Source organism: Maylandia zebra, linkage group LG5 (assembly GCF_041146795.1).
Source record: "Maylandia zebra isolate NMK-2024a linkage group LG5, Mzebra_GT3a, whole genome shotgun sequence".
Taxonomy (NCBI): Eukaryota; Metazoa; Chordata; class Actinopteri; order Cichliformes; family Cichlidae; genus Maylandia; species Maylandia zebra.
This window is the reverse complement of record NC_135171.1, coordinates 25,325,841-25,349,076: the sequence shown is the minus strand read 5'-3', so window position 1 is coordinate 25,349,076 and position 23,236 is coordinate 25,325,841. Positions and strand designations below refer to the sequence as shown.

The following is a 23,236-nucleotide window of genomic DNA, read 5'->3' as shown; positions in this document are numbered from 1 at the left end:
GTTGCTCATCCACAAAAGTCAACCGACATAATAGCCCCCACTATAGCTGCAGAATCCTGCAGTGGACATACAACTCAGCCTTCAGTTTAAAAAGTTTTAGCTCATTTTTTTAGGTTTAGAAAAAAATGTATATAATATATTTGAATTATAAACTCACGCCATGATTTCCCAGACTACCTCAGTACAAATTAATGCGAACCACTAGTGTGTTCTCGTTTAAATGACACATTGTGCTGTACTTACGTTTGTGCTGAATGTAGACTGCAAGTTTTTTTCTTCTATATTTCAAAGTCAAATATCGCACAATGAAGTTCATACTCATACTCCATTTAATTTCACAACTTTCAAGTACAAATACAACAAAGAAAAAAAACCTGTCAGTTATACAACATGAAATCTGCTGTTAAAAGATTAAAAGCAAATTATAGTCAGTGATTCAATAAGGCTCCAATAAGGCGCACGGGATTATAAGGCGCACTGTTGATGAACGGGTCTGTTTTCATACATAGGGCACACGGGATTATAAGGCACATTAAGCGAAACAAAACAGTCAGATAAGTTAAACTTTACTCAACTCATTCTTCTTGCTTCCTCCACCTCCGTGCCATTGTTTGATTAATGATGAATGCACCTTATAGTGCGGAAAATACGGTATATTAAAATAACACAGCTCACAGTTACCTACTTTTAGCTACAATTTTGTGACTAACATTATTCCAAGCAAAACAATAATCCTGAAAAATAATAAAATTTCAACTACAAGACTGTATGTTCATTAATAAGCACAAAGCACTCTTTCTGTGTTATGTTTATACCTCACATTTTCGAGTAACTCAGAAACAATGCATCATATAATCTAATGTGATGGTACAATTTATAATATGCTAAGATATGGTGTATATATAACAATCATTGTCTGTGATGAAAGAAAATAAATGTAAGTTTTTCAGATTCTTTGATTTACTTTATAAACAGTTTAACTGTCTATTGTCCTTCCTGTGCTTTTGGCTGTGGCTCCTCTTCTGTTTGAGTTGGTGGGACGCCCTCTAAGAAGGTACAGAAGTACTTTGGTGTGTTTAAGTCAGGTTTCCTTAACAGCAAGTAGCATTTTGGAAAGTAGTAGGCTGCCAGCAGTCCAAAGTTGCTTGCTAGGCTGAAATAAACATGGACAACTGACCTGTTCTTGTTAGCTGAACTATTGTTTCCTATGTAGATTGGAATAAAGATCACCCAAATGACACAGTAGGTCAGGGTGGAAAAGGTGATGTCTCTGGCTAAGTTATACTGATGAAGAGGCTTCACTGCCATGAAGGTGCACATGAAGGATGCAAGGGCCATTACACCATTGAAACCCTGCATTAAGGCAAATCCAATCAAAGGTGAAACAGGACACGATAGGAATGATTCTACAAAGTCTATTGTCATATTTGCCACATATCCAGACAATGAAGGTCCTTCTTGAACAAACCAGCCACAGAGACCAGCCTGCACAGCGCAGCAGATCAGCACAAACAGCCAGCTCACAGGGCCTCTTAACAAATGCAGGTGAGAGGCAGCCATCTCTGGGAACTCTGTCTCATAGAGTATCTGTTTGAAAGGTAAGGTTACCATCTTGATTATAATGTATACTTTTTATTTTATCCTACAATATCCTTAAGTTTGGCATCAATACATATAATTCCCATTTAAAAAGCTTCTGAAATTTCTAGAGAAATTTAAACTAGAAAACCTGTCAAGCTGCAATTTACATTTATCTGTCCAAGCAGGTATGTGAGCTGTTAGAGAGACTATGACAAAACAAATTGAAATCTGGAATACAGACACATTACACAAAAAAACTGAATATATTATAACAGAGGTTCTGGGCCAGCATCCAAAATCAAATGTTGCAAATAAAGTACAATTTCTTAAGTGTGGATCCTTCTTTCAGAAACAAAGACAAAATTTGATGTGATTTTGGGGTAAATTTCTTGAAATTGTATATATAGAAAAGACAATTCATGTTTTTTTTTCTATTAATGTCAGTATATTATAAATATTAATAGTACCTGGACAGACACAAACTCAGCTCAAGTATGATTTTGCTGTAATACCAATCTGACCCATCAAGTAAGAGTTTATGAGGCTTCATATTTTCACCACCTTCACTACCTCTATGTCTTGCATCTTCGCTTTTTTACCCACCTGCATCTAATTCACACACATATATTCTGATTGTTTCTGTAGACATTTACTTAAAAAACATTGTAAAACCTCTTGTAGACAAACAAACAAAAAAAAGCTATCTGGACTCCATGGATAATTTTAGATCAATCTCCAAGCTTTCTTTTCTAGCTTAATCCTAAACAAACCTAATGACATTCACATGCTCAACACACTCTATGACTGTATCCAATATATTAAATCATGGATGTCCCACAACTTCCTTAAGCTAAATAGAGACTGAAGTAGTCATTGCTAACCATTGCACAATAAACACCGATCAGGCAAAACATTATGACTACTAACAGGTTCTGATAGAAAAGTGTCAGAATACACAGTGCTTCACAATTTTTTGCATCTGGGCCTGCAGCTGCAGATCAGTCAGGGTAAACTTGCTGAGCTCTGTCCACTGCTGAAAGCACCAACAATGGGCACATGAACTGGACCATGGAGCAATAGGAAAAGGTGGTGTGGTCTGAATAATATTTTCTTTTACATCTTGTGGATGCCCAGGACCATGTGTGTTACTTACATGGGTATCATCTGGCACCAGGATACACTATGGGAAAAAAAGCAGCCCGGTGGAGACAAGGCAATGTTCTGCTGGTCCCGTCATCCATGTGGATGTTACGTTGACACCTAGCTAAATATTGCTGCAGACCATATACATGGAAGCAATATTCCAAGATGACTGTGGCCTCTTTCAGCAGGATAGCGCATACTGCTACAAAGCAAATGTGGTTCAGGAGTGGCTTGAGAAGTCTCAATCTAAGTGAGTTCGAAGGAAATGTTGCTAACATCTTGGTGCTAGATACCACTGCTCTAGTGGAGTCCATGCCGCCATGGGTTAACCCTGCTTTGGCAGTACAGTGGTCCCTCGTCATAACGCAGTTCACCTCTCCTGGCCTCGCTGTTTCGCTGATTTTTTAAAATAATAAATAATAGTGGATTGCATTTATTCTCTGGCAGCTGCTCTATTCCCATGTTCTGGACCTGAAAACAGGCTTTGATCTTTCTTTTCTTTCTATAATATTGGACTTATTTTTCTAGGAAGGTTTGAACTTTGAGAGTGTGAAAAGTGTGAAAAGGGTCATGCCTGTCTGAGAAAGTGTATTAGGTGTGTAGTGAGGGGTTTAACGGCCTTAAAACATCTATAATAATTGTAAAAAATAAAGCTGGCTACTTTCATTTCACCTATCGCGGATTATTTGTAGAACGTAACTCCCGCGATAAACGAGGGACCACTGTAAAAGGAGGACCAACATGATAGTGGGCAGGTGTCCATATTGTTATGCCTGATCATTGTATAATGTCTATAAGTGATATTTTTGTAGGTTCTAAGTAATTATTAGAATAACACAATTTCTTAATACAAACAGAAACATTACACACTTTTAATCTGCTTTACAATCTGTTAAGGTTCAAATATTGATCCACAAATCCCAGCTGGGAAATTTCAATTTTTTTTCTCTCACTAAAGCTGATTCTGTAGTTTCTCTACACTGCCATCGGGAGGCGGCATTTCACCAGTCTTAACTCACCTGTAGTGAGAATAAAAGGATAATGGAGAGGGTGAGCGTCTGGAAAATGGAGGTGAAAGGCAGCTGAAGACGACACACCACATCCCCTGGCGCCCCCAGGAAAAGCAGCAGACTGAGACATGCTCCCATCAGGCCGAACACAGCCACAAAACTCAAGGGACCCCCCGAGGCCATTACCAGTGGGGTTCCTCGTTGCATCAGGAACAAGACACCCACTGACCCCTGACATATCAGCAGGAGCGCACCAACTAGCATCATTATCACAGCATCCTGGCTGTGCCACTCAAAAAACTTAAAGATGGGGTCAGTGCAGTTTGTGCTGCGATGCTGGGACCACTGACGGTTGGGACACTTAGTACACTGGGTGTCGTCTGTGAGTGAGAAAGCACAAAAATATGGCTTGATTAAAAAATATGCTATTTCATAATAATCAGATTAACTCAATACCGTATTTTATGTATGATTTACTGAATCTGTAAACATCAAATGTATGGTGTATTGCAAAGAAGCAGTTAAAAAGATCAATATCATCTGTGTTTTAAATCTATAGTTATCATTAGTTAATGTTTTAGATTAGGTTTTTACAGGGGCTTTGTGTGGAATTATCTCTTGGTTGCATATTGTGACTCTTTGAAGCTACAACTACCACAATATTAAAACTAGCTGTATGTTATTCTATGAACTAGAGATGCTAGACCATAGAATTTTATTAAGGAGGGGAAAGGCTCTTTTTACATCACCTGGTTTTATGTCATATAAAATTACCTGCTAGCTTAAAAAAATAAAAAAATATACATATAGAAAATTCCCCTCTCGCCCTTACGAGCGGTCTGTATTCTTCAAGCTCATCTACCAGAGGCCTGGGAGTTTGAGGGTCCTGTGCAGTATGTTAGCTGTTCCTAGGACTGTGCTCTTCTAGGCAGAGATCTTGGATGTTGTTCCTGGGATCTGCTGGAGCCACTCGCCTAGCTTGAGGGTCACTGCACCAAGTAGTCCAATTACCACTGGGACCACTGTTATCTTAACCCTCCACATTTTCTTCAGCTCTTCTCTGAGCCCTTGGTACTTCTCCAGCTTCTTGTGTTCCTTCTTCCTGATGTTGCGGTCATTCGGTATCGCTATGTTGATCACTAGGGCCATCTTCTTCCGCTTGTCTACCACCACTATGTCCGGTTGGTTAGCCACCACCATTTTGTCCGTCTGTATCTGGAAGTCCTACAGCATCTTAGCTCGGTCATTCTCCACCAACCTAGGAGGCGTCTCCCATTTTGACCTTGAGACTTCCAGGCCGTACTCGGCACAGATGTTTCTGTATACTATGCCAGCCACTTGGTTATGGTGTTTCATGTATGCCCTGCCCACTAGCATCTTGCACCTTGCTGTTATTTGCTGGATTGTCTCAAGGGCATTTTACACAGCCTTCACCTGGGCAGCCCATATCACGATAAGTCAGCTTTTATGGATCTTGTACTTAGAGATTGCTCCTGGGCTGCCATGATTACATGATTAGTGCCTCTGTGCTGTCTTTCAGTCCAGCTTTGTCAAGCCACTGGTAGAATACACACACACACACACACACACACACACACACACACACACACACACACACACACACACACACACACATATATATATATATAAAACACATAAATCCTTTTTTATTCTCTTGACAAGGATGCAAATAAGCAAATAAGGACACATATCTCAGATAAGAGTGGCCGAACACATTACCCTTATTTGCCTGGTAGGTGCCTGCCAAACAGTCAATACAGTCAAAGCAGCAGGAATGGAAGCCTTTGACTCTGTGGACCTGGCCTTTACCACAATTTGCTGAACAAGTGGATGTAGGAACCTGCAAAAGTTGTTTAAAAAAAAGGAAAGGAAAAAGAGAGAACAAAAAAACACAGTATCTCAAATTCCATGATGATTGGGATAAACTGGATGACAAATCTTTTACATAATATAACTTACTATAAAAGACTTTGACAGACTGGGTCAGCTAAACCCCAGAACCCTTAATTAAATATCAGAAGAAATTGAGTGGACGCAGATGTAAATATTTAAGTACCCATTCTATTATAGCTTGCTAATAAGGATGTAATAATAAATAACAGAGATAATAATAAGATGGGAAAAGGAAGGTAATAATATAGAAATAGGAAGTTATTTAATTAGCATAATATACAATTAACAAATAATATGGATTATCACTATTACAATGACATGTAGAGAAATATTACACTGAAATATATGGAATAATACATTGATTAAAAAAATACTACAACCTGCTAGCAATAAAATACTAACACTTGTGCATTAGAATTATTATTATTATTATTATTTTACATATGTGTAATAATGAAAACTCAGGGCTGCAAAATAAAAATGGCTTCTTTCTTTATAATTCTGTCTTTATAATCTATTAAAGCAAACTTCACCATGATAATTACCTTGAAGACTTCTTCATTATTGTGGATGATTTTAACATCCATGTTGATGCAAAAAATGACAGCCTCAACATGGCATTTGATCTGTTATTGGACTCAACTAGCTTCTCTCAAAATATTTATAAGATAAAATCCATAAAACTAGAACATCTTACTCTTCAGCCCTGTAGCCAGGCTGACAAAAATTCAGAGCTCTGTTGAGTCAGCCAGTCTGCATCACTACAGGCGCAGCACCAATTCGCCTGTTGATCTCCCACTTCATTCTCCCCTAACGCTTAAACAAGGCCCCAAGATACTTAAAGTCTTCCACTTGGGGTATGAACTCTTTCCTGAGCCGGAGTGGGTATGCCACCTTTTTCTGGCTTCACACTCCACTGCAAACTGCTCCAGAGTGAGCTAGAGGCAGTCACCTGATGAAGCCAACAGAGTCAGAACACCTGCAAAAAGCAGACATGAGATTCTCACACCATCCAAGTGGAAGTCTTCCGCCACTTGGCTACGCCTGGAAATTCTATCCATAAAAATTATGAACAGAATCGGTAATAAAGGGCAGCCCTGAATTCCACCAGGGCTGCCCCCTGGAAATGAGTCCAACTTATTTCCAGCTATGTGGACCAAGTTCTTGCAATGGTTGTATAAAGCACTCGTAGCAGTGGGCCAGACACCCCTTACTCCTGAACCACCTCCCACAGGACACTGCGAGGGACAGGGTTGAATGCCTATTCCAAGTCCACAAAAGACACTGGTTGGGCAAACTCACATGATCCCACGAGTATCTTCAAAAGACTAAAGTGCCGGTCGAGTGTTCCACAACCGGGACAAAAACCACATTGTTCCTCCTGTATCCAAGCTTGAACTAACAGATGGCAGCACCCTGGCATAGATTTGGCCAGGGAGGCTGAGGAGTGTGATCCCCCTATAGTTGAAGCACAGCCCCCCCGGTCCCCTTTATCAAAAATGGGAACCACCATCCCAGTCTGCCGATCCAAAGGTACCGCCCCTGATCTCAATGCAACATTGTATTTCACAATTACACTGACAGCTGCTCTTTGCTAATTCTCTTGAACAGGGGGATCAGGTGTGGAAGAGGAACGCTTTCTTAGATCATGACGCATATGGTTCTCCTACATTTGATATTTGCATCTCTATTTGATACATCAGCATTCTCTTGTAACAGAATGCTGATGTGCTCTTGTTTGACTATAGTTTTTGTTCATGTTTGAGGAGAAACACATTAGGACAACTGTAAATCTGACACTTAGACTTATGCCTATAGTTCTGTGGTTAATCATATATTTTCATTATGGAAAAAATAACAGTTGTGGTGTGAGGGTGTGAAAACCGAGACAGACCTACAACATCCAGAGCGTAGAGGAACTTAGGGCAAAACTCGTCCACCAGGTCTGCCCAGCATCCTCCCTTGCCACCTGATCAAACTCACCACATTGAAAATTAATGGGTAATAACTTGCTATTTCCAGATTGTTCTCTTCTGTTTTCACCGCAATATTACTGAGCTGTGATATAATGTGCAACCAATATTTTACCTAATTACAAATGTTACCTCTGCTGTATGCCATTCAAAGTGGTTCTTGGAGATGTGCAGTTCTTGCTCAGAATATTCTCCCACAGTTCTGATATCCACTTGAGATGAGTTTGTCCAGACCCACTGAATGACATCGTATCCTATGTTCGGGTTGCCATATTGGTCGAATTCCAGATGTGTGCTATTTATGTTAATAGAAGTCTTCCTTAAAGCTTCCAACAGCTGCAAAATGAAATGGTTGTTGGTATTATTGATAAGTTTGATTCTAAATTGTGTACAGTGGTCTTTATAATAGAAAAAAATGAAATCACCTTCCAGGGATAGATTTTGCTTCTAGATCCCCACTGACAGGCAGTTAAATTGCACTCCAGCAGGTTATGCAGTGCCTGTGCTACACTATAGACAGCGGCATACACACTGAAAGCTGACATCTGCACTGCAGGTGCTTCTACCAGGGTAATATTATCTGGTGACAAGTTCCAGCATTGTGGGCAGGGATTGTTAGTATTGTAAAGATTTGTGGCTGGAGTGGATGTCTTTATCCTCTCTTCACTGAGTTTCTTGAAAAGCTCCATTGCATAATCGGTGAACAGTCCGAGGGTGTCTGTTTTGTCAATGAATGCAATGATTGTACCAACTGTTTCAATGTCAGGCAGAGAAGTCACTTGAGCATCGATGGCCCAGCTTGTGGTGCCAATCCATACAGCTGTTAAATTACTCCTGATAACCTGGAATAAATTGGATTTGTTTACCAGTACTGAACAAACACTAATAGAAATGAATAGAAATGAATACATTTCTAAGTTACTTTAAATCTCTGTTTCACCAACCTCTTTAAAAAAGATTTCACTTTGCTCTGGGAGAGAAAACACCACTACCACTCTGACATTGGTCATTTGGATATTGTGAATGATGGTTTTGACCATTGGCACAGGGTCAGTGTACACTGGAATCAGACCCTGATAGGCCACACAGATAGATGTGTTGTCTGCAAATTTGGTGAACATCTGCACACCTTCTTGCCCGTACTCCTCGTCACTGCCCACAATTGCCACCCAGTTCCAGCCAAATTCCTCTATTAGCTTTATTATGACATCCACTTGCCATTTGTCACTGGGCACCGTACGAAAGAATGACGGGTAGGAAACATCATCACTGAATTTGTCACTGGTGGCCCCATAGCTAATCTGGTGTGAAAATTAAAAACAAAGTGTTAGTTACCTTTGCTTATTGTTGACACATAAGACTTGATATATTTTTATCAATTAAAAAATGACAATAATATTAATTATAGACTGATTTTGTTTTTTATGACACATGTGACATAACCATACGGATCAAGATTTCGATTACTGCACATTATTTAATGCATGCATTGCATGCACTCTCAAATATGTGCAGCAAGAGAAAATGTCCTGCAAATTATAAAAAAAAAAGTGTATTCAAACCTGTGGCATCAGAAAGAATCCCAGGAGTTTTCCAATGAATGACACCATTTTTGAGGTATAAGGACCAATCACTGCAGCTACGCTGGTCTCATAGGTGGTGTAATTACACCGCACAGATAGTTCTTTGCTGGATTTTTCAGTGAGGAAGGACAGAGTGGGCTTTACAATAATGGCCGACTGGCTGCATGTGTCATAGATTTCATAACCTAACTTGATGCCAGGGAGGAGAGTCTGGTTTCCATTGATTTCATCCACTGCGTATTTCATGGCTATTGCAAGTCCCAGTCCAAGATCATTTACTCTGTTGAGTCCCAAGTAGAAAAAAATAAAAAACTTTTTTAGTCAGGGTCAGTATACACAGTGATTTAGAATCTGAAATGTTAGATATAAAAATATATATTAGATTAAAAAACTTGATATAATGAGTATAAGGAAATGTGAAATTAATGCGATAGAGGTGGGAGATCATGTTATAAGAACAATAACAGTAGAATTGTGATCTTTGGAACAATTAAAATGAAGAAAAAATATCTATTATAGGAGGCAGCAAATGCATTGATGAGACGTAATATTATATCCAGTCGGAAGTAACTTAATAAAGTACAGAAGGAAATAAATGCAAAATATTAGTTATACAATACAACAATTTTTGGTTAAAACATAGTCAAAAGGAGTGTGCTGTTCTCTGTAACGTACGAGGGGAAATTATTACACTAACAAAACATACGTTGTAGATAATATCAAATACTTGAATGAAAAGAAAATAATTTGGATTTAAAAAGTATATAAATACAATTAATCTATTGCATATAATGCACAACTAACAAAACTCATAACTGAGGAAGCACAAGGATTGTGGGAAATGATGGATACGGTAATGAATGTTTTTACAACACCTTTAAGTTAATTTATGTCCAGACATTTAAGTTGATTTTTCGGAAAGAAGAATGCTTGACATGAAATTATTATTATGTTTGTCATACCAAAGCAAGACAAGGACCATATTGAGTGCAGTACTTATTTCTATTTCTTATTTACTTAACACAAATAATGAACAGCAATCATAGCAGACATTTAAAAAAAAAAAAAAACCCCACATTTATAAAATTATATACCGTGATACTAGTTTTGATCATTAAGTACCTGTGCTGTTTATAAGTCTGGGGAAACCTGCAGTCAGATAATGAAACATTCTCCCATGCAAAACATTTTGAACTGAATCCTAATGTATCATCACCCAATGTAATGCATCCAGGTATTTCCTTACTTGGATTATTGAGCATACATAAAGACAAAACTTCACCAGTATTAATGAATAAGTTGAAAAACATAGCACTTTGCTACTGTTTTTTAAATAATTAATTTATAACCATGACAATTTAAGAAGAGAAAATATATTTCAATGGAAATGCACTCAAAAGTAATACATAAATAAAGCTGAGAAGAAAATTCCATTCAAGTGAAACACATTTGCTGACTTAAAACATGAAGAAGGATTTGTACATTTTATAACATAATGAATAAAGAAGCAATTCCACCCAGATTTATAACCAGATATCTTAGATATTGTCTTCTGATACTTTAATTCTTTAGCTAAAACAGGACTGGTAAGATTTTGGAAGATCTTCACTGAAATGGATTCCTTTGAAAATACTCCTACTTTTCCACTCCTGTTAAAAATAAAGATAGAATCTCAGTTTTTTAAAGAGTCCTTCATAACCATCCTTACCTGTCACAGGTTATCTGGTTTGGCTCTGTTATGTCACTGACGTTGCTGTTGAGGTCGTTAATGGGAAAGAGCCCGCCAAGCATAATGTCCCCAGGTAAACTGAAGAGGTTGGCAGAAATGTTGCTGAACCATTCAGGAAAACTCTCACTAAAGCTCACTCTAAAGAAACAGCACAAAACCAGTAGAGGTAAACATAAAGCCATGATGCCAATAAGCAGGAGACTGAACCCAGAAAGTTTCAGTGCACTTTCATGTCAGTGCATCATGTTTTTATGCAGACGGTTTCATGCAAATTCAGTCCTCATGTCCACCTTCTCCTGACCACCCAACCTGACACTTTAGAGCAAATGGTAAACAAAACAGAAAATTTACATGTGTGGTATGAACAGATATGAACTTTTTAAAATTATTGAATAAAACCTTTTTCATCATAATGAAAAGTCAAAAAACAAATGCAAACTCTGGTGTATGAAGATTGAATGGCACAGTCTCATTTAATGACCTTAATGGTTTTCACATAATTAGGACATTGCATTTAATTAACATGTACCTAGAGGTAAAGACTTTGCACATGTTATGCATGTTTGTGTGTATGCTGTGTCAGTTGTGTTCATCTTTCCGGAGAATTTTCCTAACATTTGTTTGTGGCTTGAAATTTGCTTCTCTTTGGTGTCTGCCATGAGATGAGCAATTCCTTTCCGCCTACTTACCCAGAGTAATCCTTGCATATCGAATGTTAGTTTTTGGAAGGTTTTCACTTCACTGACTTTATAACATAACTTTTGTGATAAATTATGCTTATTTTACCCTATTATTGATGCAATTCTGAGCCACTGAAGAGCATTAATAGGTGTTTGTCCTGAAATTGGTTGATAATAACCTTTATATTGAGATGTGTTTTCATGGAGCTTTGTACTCACCACACTATTGGCTTTGCATGTTTTTGCATCCAATGTTGCTAAAACCAACTGAAATATTAGCTCTCATGACATCTACATAATTCTGAAGTGCACATGTATTATCTACAGGTGGGTGAAAAGTTTAATACCCATGATTAGTATATGTAACGTCATGGTAATTTAATGTGTTCTTTAAATTGTTCTTGTGGAATAATTGCACAGCATACATGTTAATGACAAAGGAACTCAGTAAGGATCTAAGAAGGAGAATTATACATTTCCACAAATTAGGAAGGTCTCTTGGAGCCATTTCTAAACAAATGCAGATTTCAAAATTTATCAGTTCCACTTTGCCAAAGTCAGAAAGAAGGCTCAAACTGTCAGCCACAGATGGGAGGAAACTGGTTAGGGTATTAAGGAACAACCCAGGAACTACCAAGACTCAAGCCTGCCATGAACTAGAACTTGTTGGAACAGCAGCTTAACTGTCCACAGTGAAATGGGTTTTACAACACCATGGATGGTAAGGGTGCCAACCAAGAGGGAAACCTCTGCTCCAAAACTCACATCTTCATTCTCAAATGAAGTGTATACACATAGAAGCCAAATGCTTTCTGGAGAAAAGGTTTTTGGTCAGACGAGACAAAGATTAAGTTATTTAGTCACAATGTCAAGTTGTATTCTTGGAGGAGTAAAGGTGATACTTTACCTAAGAATACTCTGACAGCTGCTGGTGGTAGCATCATACTCTTGGGCTGCTTTGCTGACATTTGTATTGGTACATTGCAGAACATGTATGGAACAATGAAGAAGGAGGACCTCCTCAAATCAATAGCTAAATGGCTGAAACTTGGACACAGTTTAATGTTCCAACAGGAAAATGATCCCAAACACACATCAAAACTGGTTTTTGGAAAATATAAAGCCCTTGCCAGGAAACCAAGCATTTTAAATGAACTCAACTAATTCTGAGAGTGGTCAAATATCCAGGGAGATACAACAGCATCATCATGTATTGCCAAACAAACAAAAAAACAAAACAAAAAATGAATCAAAAGAGAGCAAAAACACTTGGCTTGCTACAGGTTTATCTTTTCTTGAACTATTCTCAAATATTAAGCCAGGAGTGTCTGATTTTACTTCATGTACTCAGTTTCATCTGAAATGTTATAGAAAGCAGTTTTTTATCTTTCTTTTGGTGTCAAGAAGTGCATGCATATTGTAAAACACTCATGATGATCAACAGCCAGTTTTCCACAATATGCCAGGGTCTTTCCATATTTAATAAGTCTGTTATCTTTATTTGTGCTTACAGTTCAGAATCACAAAATCTTCACATGGTGATAAGTTTGTCTTGGTAATAAAAAAAAAAACACAAGAAGTTTTTTTATGATTTGAGCAAGTGGTTAAATCGTTTTCTTATTTAAAATTAGAATTGCCAGTGATTCTACTAAGTTTTATATTTGCAAAGTCAATCATTGTATAACATTTGACCTTCTGGTTGAATGAATCTGGCCTGTAGTGTATCTGGATCCTGTAAGCCTTGTATTGGCCCTTTCAAATATTTTTACATTCATGAATTTTTCTTTTTTAAATACCACCACCCACCAACAAATAGCTTTAAATGCACATCATTGGGTCAATAATTATGATCCAGTAATTCCAGCAAATCCAGTTCTCCATAGTATTCTGAAAAGTGGGATTCTACGTAATGTGTTTACTTTAGGTACTTTGATTATACAACTAAAACAATATCAAGTTACTGTATGATTAAACATTTTACATCCGTAAAAAGCCCAGTGTGCAGCTCCACTTTTTGTGTACCAAATCTGTAGCAGATCACAGGTACAGACTCACCATCATGTCCAATTTTTTGTTTACAAATTGTAAATTAAAACCATTAAAATGTGATGGCCTACAAACATAAGAGGAGAAACATGAGTAAAAGAAAACCACATTAATCATTTCTAGGGTTTAAGTTGGAAACATTCAATATGCATCACTGTAAAACACATTAACCGACATACTATAGAGGAAGATCCTAAAGACAGAAATGAAATGGAGAGCGATTCATAGTAATCTTACTATAAGGAAGAGCTGCATTATTTAGTCCTGATTCTCTAGTTGACATTTGGAGCATGCAAGGGGGAAGTGGTTTCCAGTTTGCTCCACATAACTAAAGGCATTCTTACGAATCACATTTCACTGAGAAATACTCACAGCAACAGCAGAGAAAGTCAAGGTGCAAAGCAGCTGCTACAAACAGATTATGAAAATGTGTAGTTTTAACAGTCATCTCAATTTATTTCAATTGAATTACATTTTATTTATACAGTACCAAATCCCAACAATTATCTCAAGGTGCTTTATATTACAATATATATTTTGAGAGCATCTTGCCTCTTTCCTTCCTGTAGGGAAAACCCACAGGAGTGTACCCTCACCTGTTCCTGCTGAATCACATGTTGGCACATCTGCATTTTATCAGATCAGATCATTTCCTGCACATGAAAGAACTGCTTCTCATTCGTTCTCGATCCATCACCAGATCGTTATAGTTATCAAAGCGGTAAGAGACTTTGAATGCTCAGATATGCCCCGCACTGATCCAGTCTGCTTTTGCTCAACCACAAAGACATACACTGCCTGTTGGAAATACTTCTCAGGTAAAAATCCTCTGAAAAGATGTTTACCTGTGACTGATCGGAAACTACAGTATAGAAATTTGCAAAATTTACTTTTGTTTAGCATTAAAACATGTTGAGCACACTTCTGCAAGTTCTTGCATTATATGTGAATAAAACTTCATCAGTCATTTTTTCAGTGTATCTTTTGACATGAGTAAGCTTGACTTTAGGACAAAGGGTTTGCCGTGGGAATAAAGGAAGTCTGCTGCTATCTTGTCATCTTGACGTAAGAAGGTCGGTGTTAGTTTGCTTTAATACAGCTTGTCTGCTCCTGTCTTCTTACCCTCACCCTTTTACACAAGCTGGCATGCAAGGTTTTATCCTCTCTGTGAATGGTCAGGATCTCTTTATTTGCAGAAACATTTAAAGATGCTTACATGTCTCTGACTGGATCTTGTGTGCGGGCGGGTTCAGTATTTGTGCATACAGTGCATGCAAGATTAACATCTTGTTTATGTCAGAGCAGCTTTCTTCCTCAAGCATGAAATCACCTCCTACCTTTTTGTGTTTTGTAGCTAAGGAGACCATTTATTGATAATCTGGCCCAACATCACACACATGCAAAGAGTTGCCTGTTTTGTTTCATACACAGTGATAAATCAGTGCGGTACTAAGACAAAGGAAAAAGTAAAAAAATATATTAACACGACTGCAAAACCTATAACCATGGCTGTTAGCTGTCTTCTCATAATGATTCCTATGAATGCTGTAAACAGTTTTTTCTTGACAAAGTAGCACAAAATCTTTCTGCTTGGCTGGATGCCATTAGAGGTTAGGATGGGAATTGTTTCACACACTGTGCAACTATGAAAAAGGAGTGGATCCCTACTGTAGTGGTTCAAAAATGTTCTTGACACAAGAAATTTTAAAGGTTTCAAGACCAGGAGAAGACACAAATTAGGAAAGGCATCTGGTGCAAAATTGGTGGCAAAGGTAACATCTGTCTGTTGTGGTGACCCCTTGGAAAGTAAGGGAGCAGCTGAAAGCACCTACAGTTTATGGACTTTGATTTAGGTGGGGGGGGGGGGGGGGGGGGGGTGTCATGTGGGCACCCTGTGCTGCTGGGGTTGTGCCAGCTGGTATATTTCCTGGGCTTTGGGTTTGTTAGGGTTCCCTTAGCTCTTACTGTGCTATGGTTCCTTTTCTTTGCAATCCATACTGCTTGGGTGAGACCAGGATGCGTTGTGTGGCCTCGGGCACTGGTGGAGGCCTCCCTGCATGTTTTTGGCTCAGCACCTTATTATCCACTCTGTCCTGGTCTTCACTGTTGGTTGGGGCCACTTGGGGTTTCTGGGTTTGTGTGGGTTCTCGTCATCCCTCCGTGTGTTAGTGTTCAGGTTCCTTTGATTTGCGTGACCGTGGTGGTGGGAGCACGTGCTCTCGAGGTGTGAAACAGCCACATCTATACAAGATGATGGAAACTAATCCTGTAGCTCATGGCACATGTGACATTTGAGTTTGCTACCTGTTTCATCATTACATTTCATTACAGTAAAACAATAAAGGAAAAAAAAGAGACTATCAGTTATTCAACAACAAAGTTCTAACACTGTGTTAGCAGCTAAAAGATTAAACTCAAACTCAGTGATTCAAATAACATAAAGTGTATTATTCAGAAGCAGAACTGTCTGCATGACAATTTTATTTTTGTTCAAGACAATACTTGAAAGCCAACTCTATTGCATGCATGACTTGCATCTCTAACAGTGTATTTCAAAACTGCAAACATGCATATTGAAAAAAAACAAAAAACATTTTGCAGTACATTAAGTTTAGTTCCTCAATTATTTTTATTCAGTTAATGTTTTTGTGACTAACATTAATACAAGCAAAACAATGTTCCTGGTAAATAATCAGCGACAAATGTGAACCCATAGACTTCATGTTACTAAACAAACACAATGCACTCTTTGTTATTTGCTGTATGGATTACATGCTTGCAGAGTATTAGGATAAAATGCTTATTATAACCTAATCTAGTGTATTTTATAGTCTTCTAGCCTTTGTTATATATTACACATCCATAAATATAATGTAATGTTTGGTTTTTAGAATATGATTCTTTGATTTACTTTATAAACAGTTTAACTGTCTATTGTCCTTCCTGTGCTTTTGGCTGTTGCTCTTCTTCTGCTTGAGTTGGTGGGACGCCCTCTAAGAAGGTACAGAAGTACTTTGCTGTATTTAAATGAGGTTTCCTTAACAGCAAGTAGCATTTTGGAAAGTAGTAGGCTGCCAACAGTCCAAAGTTGCTTGCCAGGCTGAAATAAACATGGACAACTGACCTGTTCTTGTTATTATCTCTGTTGTTTTCTGTGTAGATTGGAATAAAGATCACCCAAATGACACAGTAGATCAGGGTGGAAAAGGTGATGTCTCTGGCTAAGTTATACTGATGAAGAGGCTTCACTGCCATGAAGGTGCACATGAACGATGCAAGGGCCATTACACCATTGAAACCCTGCATTAAGGCAAATCCAATCAAAGGTGAAACAGGACACGATAGGAATGATTCTACAAAGTCTATTGTCATATTTGCCACATATCCAGACAATGAAGGTCCTTCTTGAACAAACCAGCCACAGAGACCAGCCTGCACAGCGCAGCAGATCAGCACAAACAGCCAGCTCACAGGGCCTCTTAACAAATGCAGGTGAGAGGCAGCCATCTCTGGGAACTCTGTCACATAGAGTATCTGTTCGAAAAGAAAGGTTACCATTAGTCTTGTACTGTGTACTTCGGTTCCACAGTATATTATGCACGCTCCCACATAGGCAATAATTACACAAACGTTTGGGGTTGTGTCAAGTCACAGTTAGGTGGTTAGAAATTCATATTCTACAAAACTAAATAAGAAAGCAACTATATCAGTCATTACAAGGCTAGTTTTATAGACCTCAGAAGCTGCCATTTCGTGTTTTTACTTAAGTGCATTTGAAGTGATTTGTTGGCAGTATTTTTGAATACACTAAAGTTGTTAATTAGATTTTTTTAATGATGTTAATATAAATATAATTTGTACTTTGACGATTTTCATTTCTATACTATGCTTATCTTTTGAAAGTTCAAACCATTATCTTTATGTCTAACCAATTCTGTAGTTTCTGCACACTGCCAATGTGTGGCAGTGTTTCACAACTCTTTCCTCACCTGTAGTGAGATGGAAACTATAATGGAGAGGGTGAGCGTCTGGAAAAAGGAGGTGAAGGGCAGCTGAAGACGACACACCACATCCCCTGGCGCCCCCAGGAAAGACAGCAGACTGAGACATGCTCCCATCAGGCCAAGCACAGCCACAAAACTCAAGGGACCCCCCGAGGCCGTTACCAGTGGGGTTCCACGGTGCATCAGGAACATGACACCCACTGCACCCAGACATACCAGCAGCAGCGTACCAACCAGCATCATTATCACAGCATCCTGGCTGTGCCACTCAAAAAACTTAAAGATGGGGTCAGTGCAGTTTGTGCTGCGATGCTGGGACCACTGACGGTTGGGACACTTAGTACACTGGGTGTCGTCTGTGAGTGAGAAAGCACAAAAAACACACACAGCTCCTCTGTTAATCAAGAGCATAGATAGGACTCATAGGAATGTAACTTAATGTGTTTAGTTGAATACTTCATTATTACTTCATTTAAGTACTTAATTTGAAGTACTTTTTATGTTATGCTACTTCTGTTTCTACTCCACTATTTATTTCTACTTCATACTAGGTCATTTATTTTATTTTAACTTATTATTTTACAGATAAATTACATTATACATTATAAGATCTGCCAGTTATTGAATCAGTAATATTTAGGTAAATAAAATAATCAACAGCTTCAGTGACCAAGTATCACAATCTATACGATTTCACATAACATGTATATAAAAATAACAGAAAATTGCTCACTCAACACAGCTTTGTGTTGGATAATATTACACAGCACAATTTATCATTTGATGGGAGACAGACCTGAACATCAGCCTGAAAACTGTGCCCAGTGGCATTTTATACTGAGTTTAATTTATGATTAAATATTCTGAGTTCCCAAGTTTTTGCCTTTGCGTGTTTTCCTGGCTATTCAATTATTCAATTATAATAGCATCACTCTGAAAACTTTAGCGGTGCTGGCAGGTAGAGGAACTCTCATTATGGTTATTTTTTAGGTTATACTAAATTAACCTGCAGGTTTATTTTATGAGAAATGCGTGAGAGTATCTATCTCTGACAAGAATTCAAATAACCAAGGTCCGATATGTGAGACAAGAATGAACAAATACACTACCATTTTTTGCCTGGTAAGTGCCAGCAAGACAGTCAATGCAGTCAAAACAGCAGGAATGGAAGCCTTTGACTCTGTGGACCTGACCCGTGTCACATTTTGCTGAACAGTTTGATGTAGGAACCTGCAAAAGTTGTGGTAAATAATTCAGGAATTCAAACTGGGTCATGATTTCACTAAATTGGTTGAAATACCTTTTACACAATTTTTTTTTTTAAAGTTACCTTGTTAGCTGACCAATTAAAGAGGGCCTCATTCAGGAACAGTTTCTCTTCGGTATAATTTCCCACAGTTTTAAAATTCACTTTCGATGGGTCTTTCCAGTCCCACTGAATGACATTGTAACCCATGTTTGGGTTGCCATTATCGTCAAACTCTATACGTGTGCCATTTATGTTAAGAGAAGTGTTCCTTAAAGTCTCCAACAGCTGCAAAATGATGATTTTTTTTAATGATTTGATTATTGTTGTTATTGATAAACTTGATTGCAAATTTTGTGCAGTCACCCATATACTAGAAAAAATAAAATAAATCACCTTCCAGGGATAGATTTTGCTTCCAGATCCCCACTTACAGGCAGTTGAATTGCACTCCAGCAGGTTATGCAGTGCCTGTGCTACACTGTAAACAGCAGCATACACACTGAAAGCTGACGTCTGCACTGCAGGTGCTTCCACTATGCTAATGTTGTCTAGTGACAATTTCCAGCATTGTGGGCAGCGATTGTTTGGATGATTAAGATTTGTAGTTGGAGTGGATGTCTTTGCCCGCTCTGCACTGAGTTTCTTGAAGAGCTCCATTGCATAATCACTGAACAAGCTGAGCGTGCCTATTTTGTCAAGGAATCCGACGACTGTTCCAATTGTTTCAATGTTGGGTAGAGAAGTCACTTGAGCATCGATGGTCCAACTTGTGCTGGCAATCCAAACAGCTGTTAAATTACTCCTGATAACCTGGAATAAATTAAATGATTAACTGGTGCTGAACAAATTCTGACCACTAATAGAAAATAATAAATTTCTTAGTTGCTTTAGATATCTGCTTCACCAACCTCTTTAAAAAAGATTTCACTTTGCTCTGGAAGAGTGAACACCACTACCACTCCAACTTTAGTCTCTTTTATATTGCCTATAATGGTTTTGACCATTGGCACAGGGTCAGTGTACACTGGAATCAGACCCTGATAGGCCACACAGATAGATGCGTTGTCTGCAAATTTGGTGAACATCTGCACACCTTGTTGTCCGTACTCCTCGTCACTGCCCACAATTGCCACCCAGTTCCAGCCAAATTTCTCTATTAGCTTTATTATGACATCCACTTGCCATTTGTCACTGGGCACCGTACGAAAGAATGACGGGTAGGAAACATCATCACTGAATTTGTCACTGGTGGCTCCATAGCTAATCTGGTGCAAGTATAAAAAAGTAAAAATTAGCGTTGTTTACCTGTACTCACTGTTGACATACTGGATAATACCTAATATATCATGGTAAAAATGTTAAATTAACTAAACAGGAAAGAATTAATTTTCTGTGATATAACCTGGCACAAATCCTTAGATCTACCTGTAAGAGTTACTTTTACATTTGAAATATTTATTGTCAGATCTTTGCATTAATAGAAACTATGCTTTAAATCTTAAGATGTATGTGTATTCAAACCTGTGGCATCAAAAAGAATCCCAGGAGTTTTCCAATGACTGACACCATTTCTGAGTCAAGAGGACCAATCACTGCAACTACGCTCGTCTCATAGTCGGTGTAATTACACTGCACAGGTAGTTCTTGGTTGAATTTTGCAGTGAGAAAAGACAGAGTGGGCTTTATAATGACTGATGCTTGTGTGCATGTGTCATAGATTTCATAACCTAACTTGATGCCAGGGAGGAGAGTCTGGTTTCCGTTGATTTCATCCACTGCGTATTTCATGGCTATAGCAAGTCCCAGTCCAAGATCATTTAAACTGTTCAGCCACAAGCAGAAAACGGTAGAAGTCATGGTAAGTTAGGGTTAGCGTACACTGTCATTTATACAGGGAGTGCAGAATTATTAGGCAAGTTGTATTTTTGAGGAATAATGTTATTATTGAACACCAACCATGTTCTCAATGAACCCAAAAAACTCATTAATATCAAAGCTGAATGTTTTTGGAAGTAGTTTTTAGTTTGTTTTTAGTTTTAGCTATTTTAGGGGGATATCTGTGTGTGCAGGTGACTATTACTGTGCATAATTATTAGGCAACTTAACAAAAAACAAATATATACCCATTTCAATTATTTATTTTTACCAGTGAAACCAATATAACATCTCCACATTCACAAATATACATTTCTGACATTCAAAAACAAAACAAAAACAAATCAGCGACCAATATAGCCACCTTTCTTTGCAAGGACACTCAAAAGCCTGCCATCCATGGATTCTGTCAGTGTTTTGATCTGTTCACCATCAACATTGCGTGCAGCAGCAACCACAGCCTCCCAGACACTGTTCAGAGAGGTGTACTGTTTTCCCTCCTTGTAAATCTCACATTTGATGATGGACCACAGGTTCTCAATGGGGTTCAGATCAGGTGAACAAGGTGGCCATGTCATTAGTTTTTCTTCTTTCATACCCTTTCTTGCCAGCCACGCTGTGGAGTACTTGGACACATGTGATGGAGCATTGTCCTGCATGAAAAGCATGTTTTTCTTGAAGGATGCAGACTTCTTCCTGTACCACTGCTTGAAGGTGTCTTCCAGAAACTGGCAGTAGGACTGGGAGCTGAGCTTGACTCCATCCTCAACCCGAAAAGGCCCCACAAGCTCATCTTTGATGATACCAGCCCAAACCAGTACTCCACCTCCACCTTGCTGGCGTCTGAGTCGGACTGGAGCTCTCTGCCCTTTACCAATCCAGCCACGGGCCCATCCATCTGGCCCATCAAGACTCACTCTCATTTCATCAGTCCATAAAACCTTAGAAAAACCAGTCTTGAGATATTTCTTGGCCCAGTCTTGACGTTTCAGCTTGTGTGTCTTGTTCAGTGGTGGTCGTCTTTCAGCCTTTCTTACCTTGGCCATGTCTCTGAGTATTGCACACCTTGTGCTTTTGGGCACTCCAGTGATGTTGCAGCTCTGAAATATGGCCAAACTGGTGGCAAGTGGCATCTTGGCAGCTGCACGCTTGACTTTTCTCAGTTCATGGGCAGTTATTTGGCGCCTTGGTTTTTCCACACGCTTCTTGCGACCCTGTTGACTATTTTGAATGAAACGCTTGATTGTTCGATGATCACGCTTCAGAAGCTTTGCAATTATGAGACTGCTGCATCCCTCTGCAAGATATCTCACTATTTTTGACTTTTCTGAGCCTGTCAAGTCCTTCTTTTGACCCATTTTGCCAAAGGAAAGGCCGTTGCCTAATAATTATGCACACCTGATATAGGGTGTTGATGTCATTAGACCACACCCCTTCTCATTACAGAGATGCACATCACCTAATATGCTTAATTGGTAGTAGGCTTTCAAGCCTATACAGCTTGGAGTAAGACAACATGCATGAAGAGGATGATGTGGACAAAATACTCATTTGCCTAATAATTCTGCACTCCCTGTATATGTGATGAATTTTTCTTAACCATCCTTACCTTTCACAGCTTATCTGGTTTGGCTCTGTTATGTCACTGAGGCTGCTGGTGACATCGTTAATGGGAAAGAGCCCTCCGAGCATAATGTCCCCAGACAAACTGAAGAGGTTGGTAGAAATGTTGTTGACCCATTCAGGCAAACTCTCACTGCAGCGCAGTGTAAAGAAACAGCACAAAACCAGCAGAGTGAAACGTGAAGCCATGATCCCAATAAGTGTTAGACTGAAGGCACAGTACTGACATTACTGTATTTTCTTGTCAGAGCATCATGACAGATGGTTTTATGCAAATTCACCCATAAGTCCATATGCCCTCCCTCGCCTGTCTGACCAAACCTGACAGTTTAGGAAGAGCAAATTGCAAATAAAAACAAATACATGTGTAGTATGACCTGATATGAATCTTTTCATACAATCTTTTTAGAAATTTTTTTTTTGATGATGTTAAAAAGACTCTAATGATTTTCACACGGTTAAGATATTGCATTTAATTGTCACGCTCCTAGATGAAAAGACTCACCATAGAGACACTATGTTATTACTCTATGTTAGCGTGTATGCTGCATCAGCGGTGTTCATCTTTCATGACATTTTCATTACATTTGTTTGTGGTTTGGAATTTGTCTTTTTTTCTTTGTGGATTTTTCCTTTTTTTTTTGGTGTATCAGTCTTTCATGAGATGAGCACACACAGTAAACCCCTGTGTGTGTCAACTTACTGAGATGTTATCACAGCAACACCTTGCATGTCCAATGTTATGTTAAGTTGGTTACTTTTGGTCATTTACGTGAAAATATATAGTGACAAACCCAAGAGGCCACAAAAACTACTCACATGTTTA

At 38.6% G+C, this 23,236-nt stretch overlaps 2 protein-coding genes and 1 long non-coding RNA gene across 3 annotated transcripts; 1 reads left to right on the top strand and 2 right to left on the bottom strand.

Annotated features, from left to right (window-relative positions):
- Nucleotides 1-873: 873 nt before the first annotated feature.
- On the bottom strand, nucleotides 874-11,115 carry LOC101465839 (taste receptor type 1 member 3-like). Its single transcript, XM_004548869.3, has 8 exons — nucleotides 10,913-11,115; nucleotides 9,184-9,484; nucleotides 8,566-8,922; nucleotides 8,047-8,463; nucleotides 7,754-7,957; nucleotides 5,475-5,595; nucleotides 3,744-4,114; nucleotides 874-1,587 (listed from the first exon to the last, which is right to left on the bottom strand). Exons 1-8 carry the CDS (start codon nucleotides 11,113-11,115, stop codon nucleotides 985-987), a joined length of 2,577 nt encoding a protein of 858 aa, XP_004548926.1. The 3' UTR covers nucleotides 874-984.
- On the top strand, nucleotides 2,778-4,173 carry LOC143418638 (uncharacterized). The gene is made up of 2 exons (XR_013098653.1): nucleotides 2,778-2,974; nucleotides 3,683-4,173. It is a non-coding gene; the product is annotated as an uncharacterized LOC143418638 (long non-coding RNA).
- Nucleotides 11,116-16,216: 5,101 nt separating the features above from the next.
- LOC101465536 (taste receptor type 1 member 3-like) lies at nucleotides 16,217-22,599 on the bottom strand. The gene is made up of 8 exons (XM_076884088.1): nucleotides 22,397-22,599; nucleotides 20,434-20,734; nucleotides 19,821-20,177; nucleotides 19,306-19,722; nucleotides 18,994-19,197; nucleotides 18,773-18,893; nucleotides 17,649-18,019; nucleotides 16,217-17,193 (listed from the first exon to the last, which is right to left on the bottom strand). The coding sequence occupies exons 1-8, from the start codon at nucleotides 22,597-22,599 to the stop codon at nucleotides 16,591-16,593; spliced, it is 2,577 nt and encodes an 858-aa protein (XP_076740203.1). The 3' UTR covers nucleotides 16,217-16,590.
- Nucleotides 22,600-23,236: the final 637 nt, after the last annotated feature.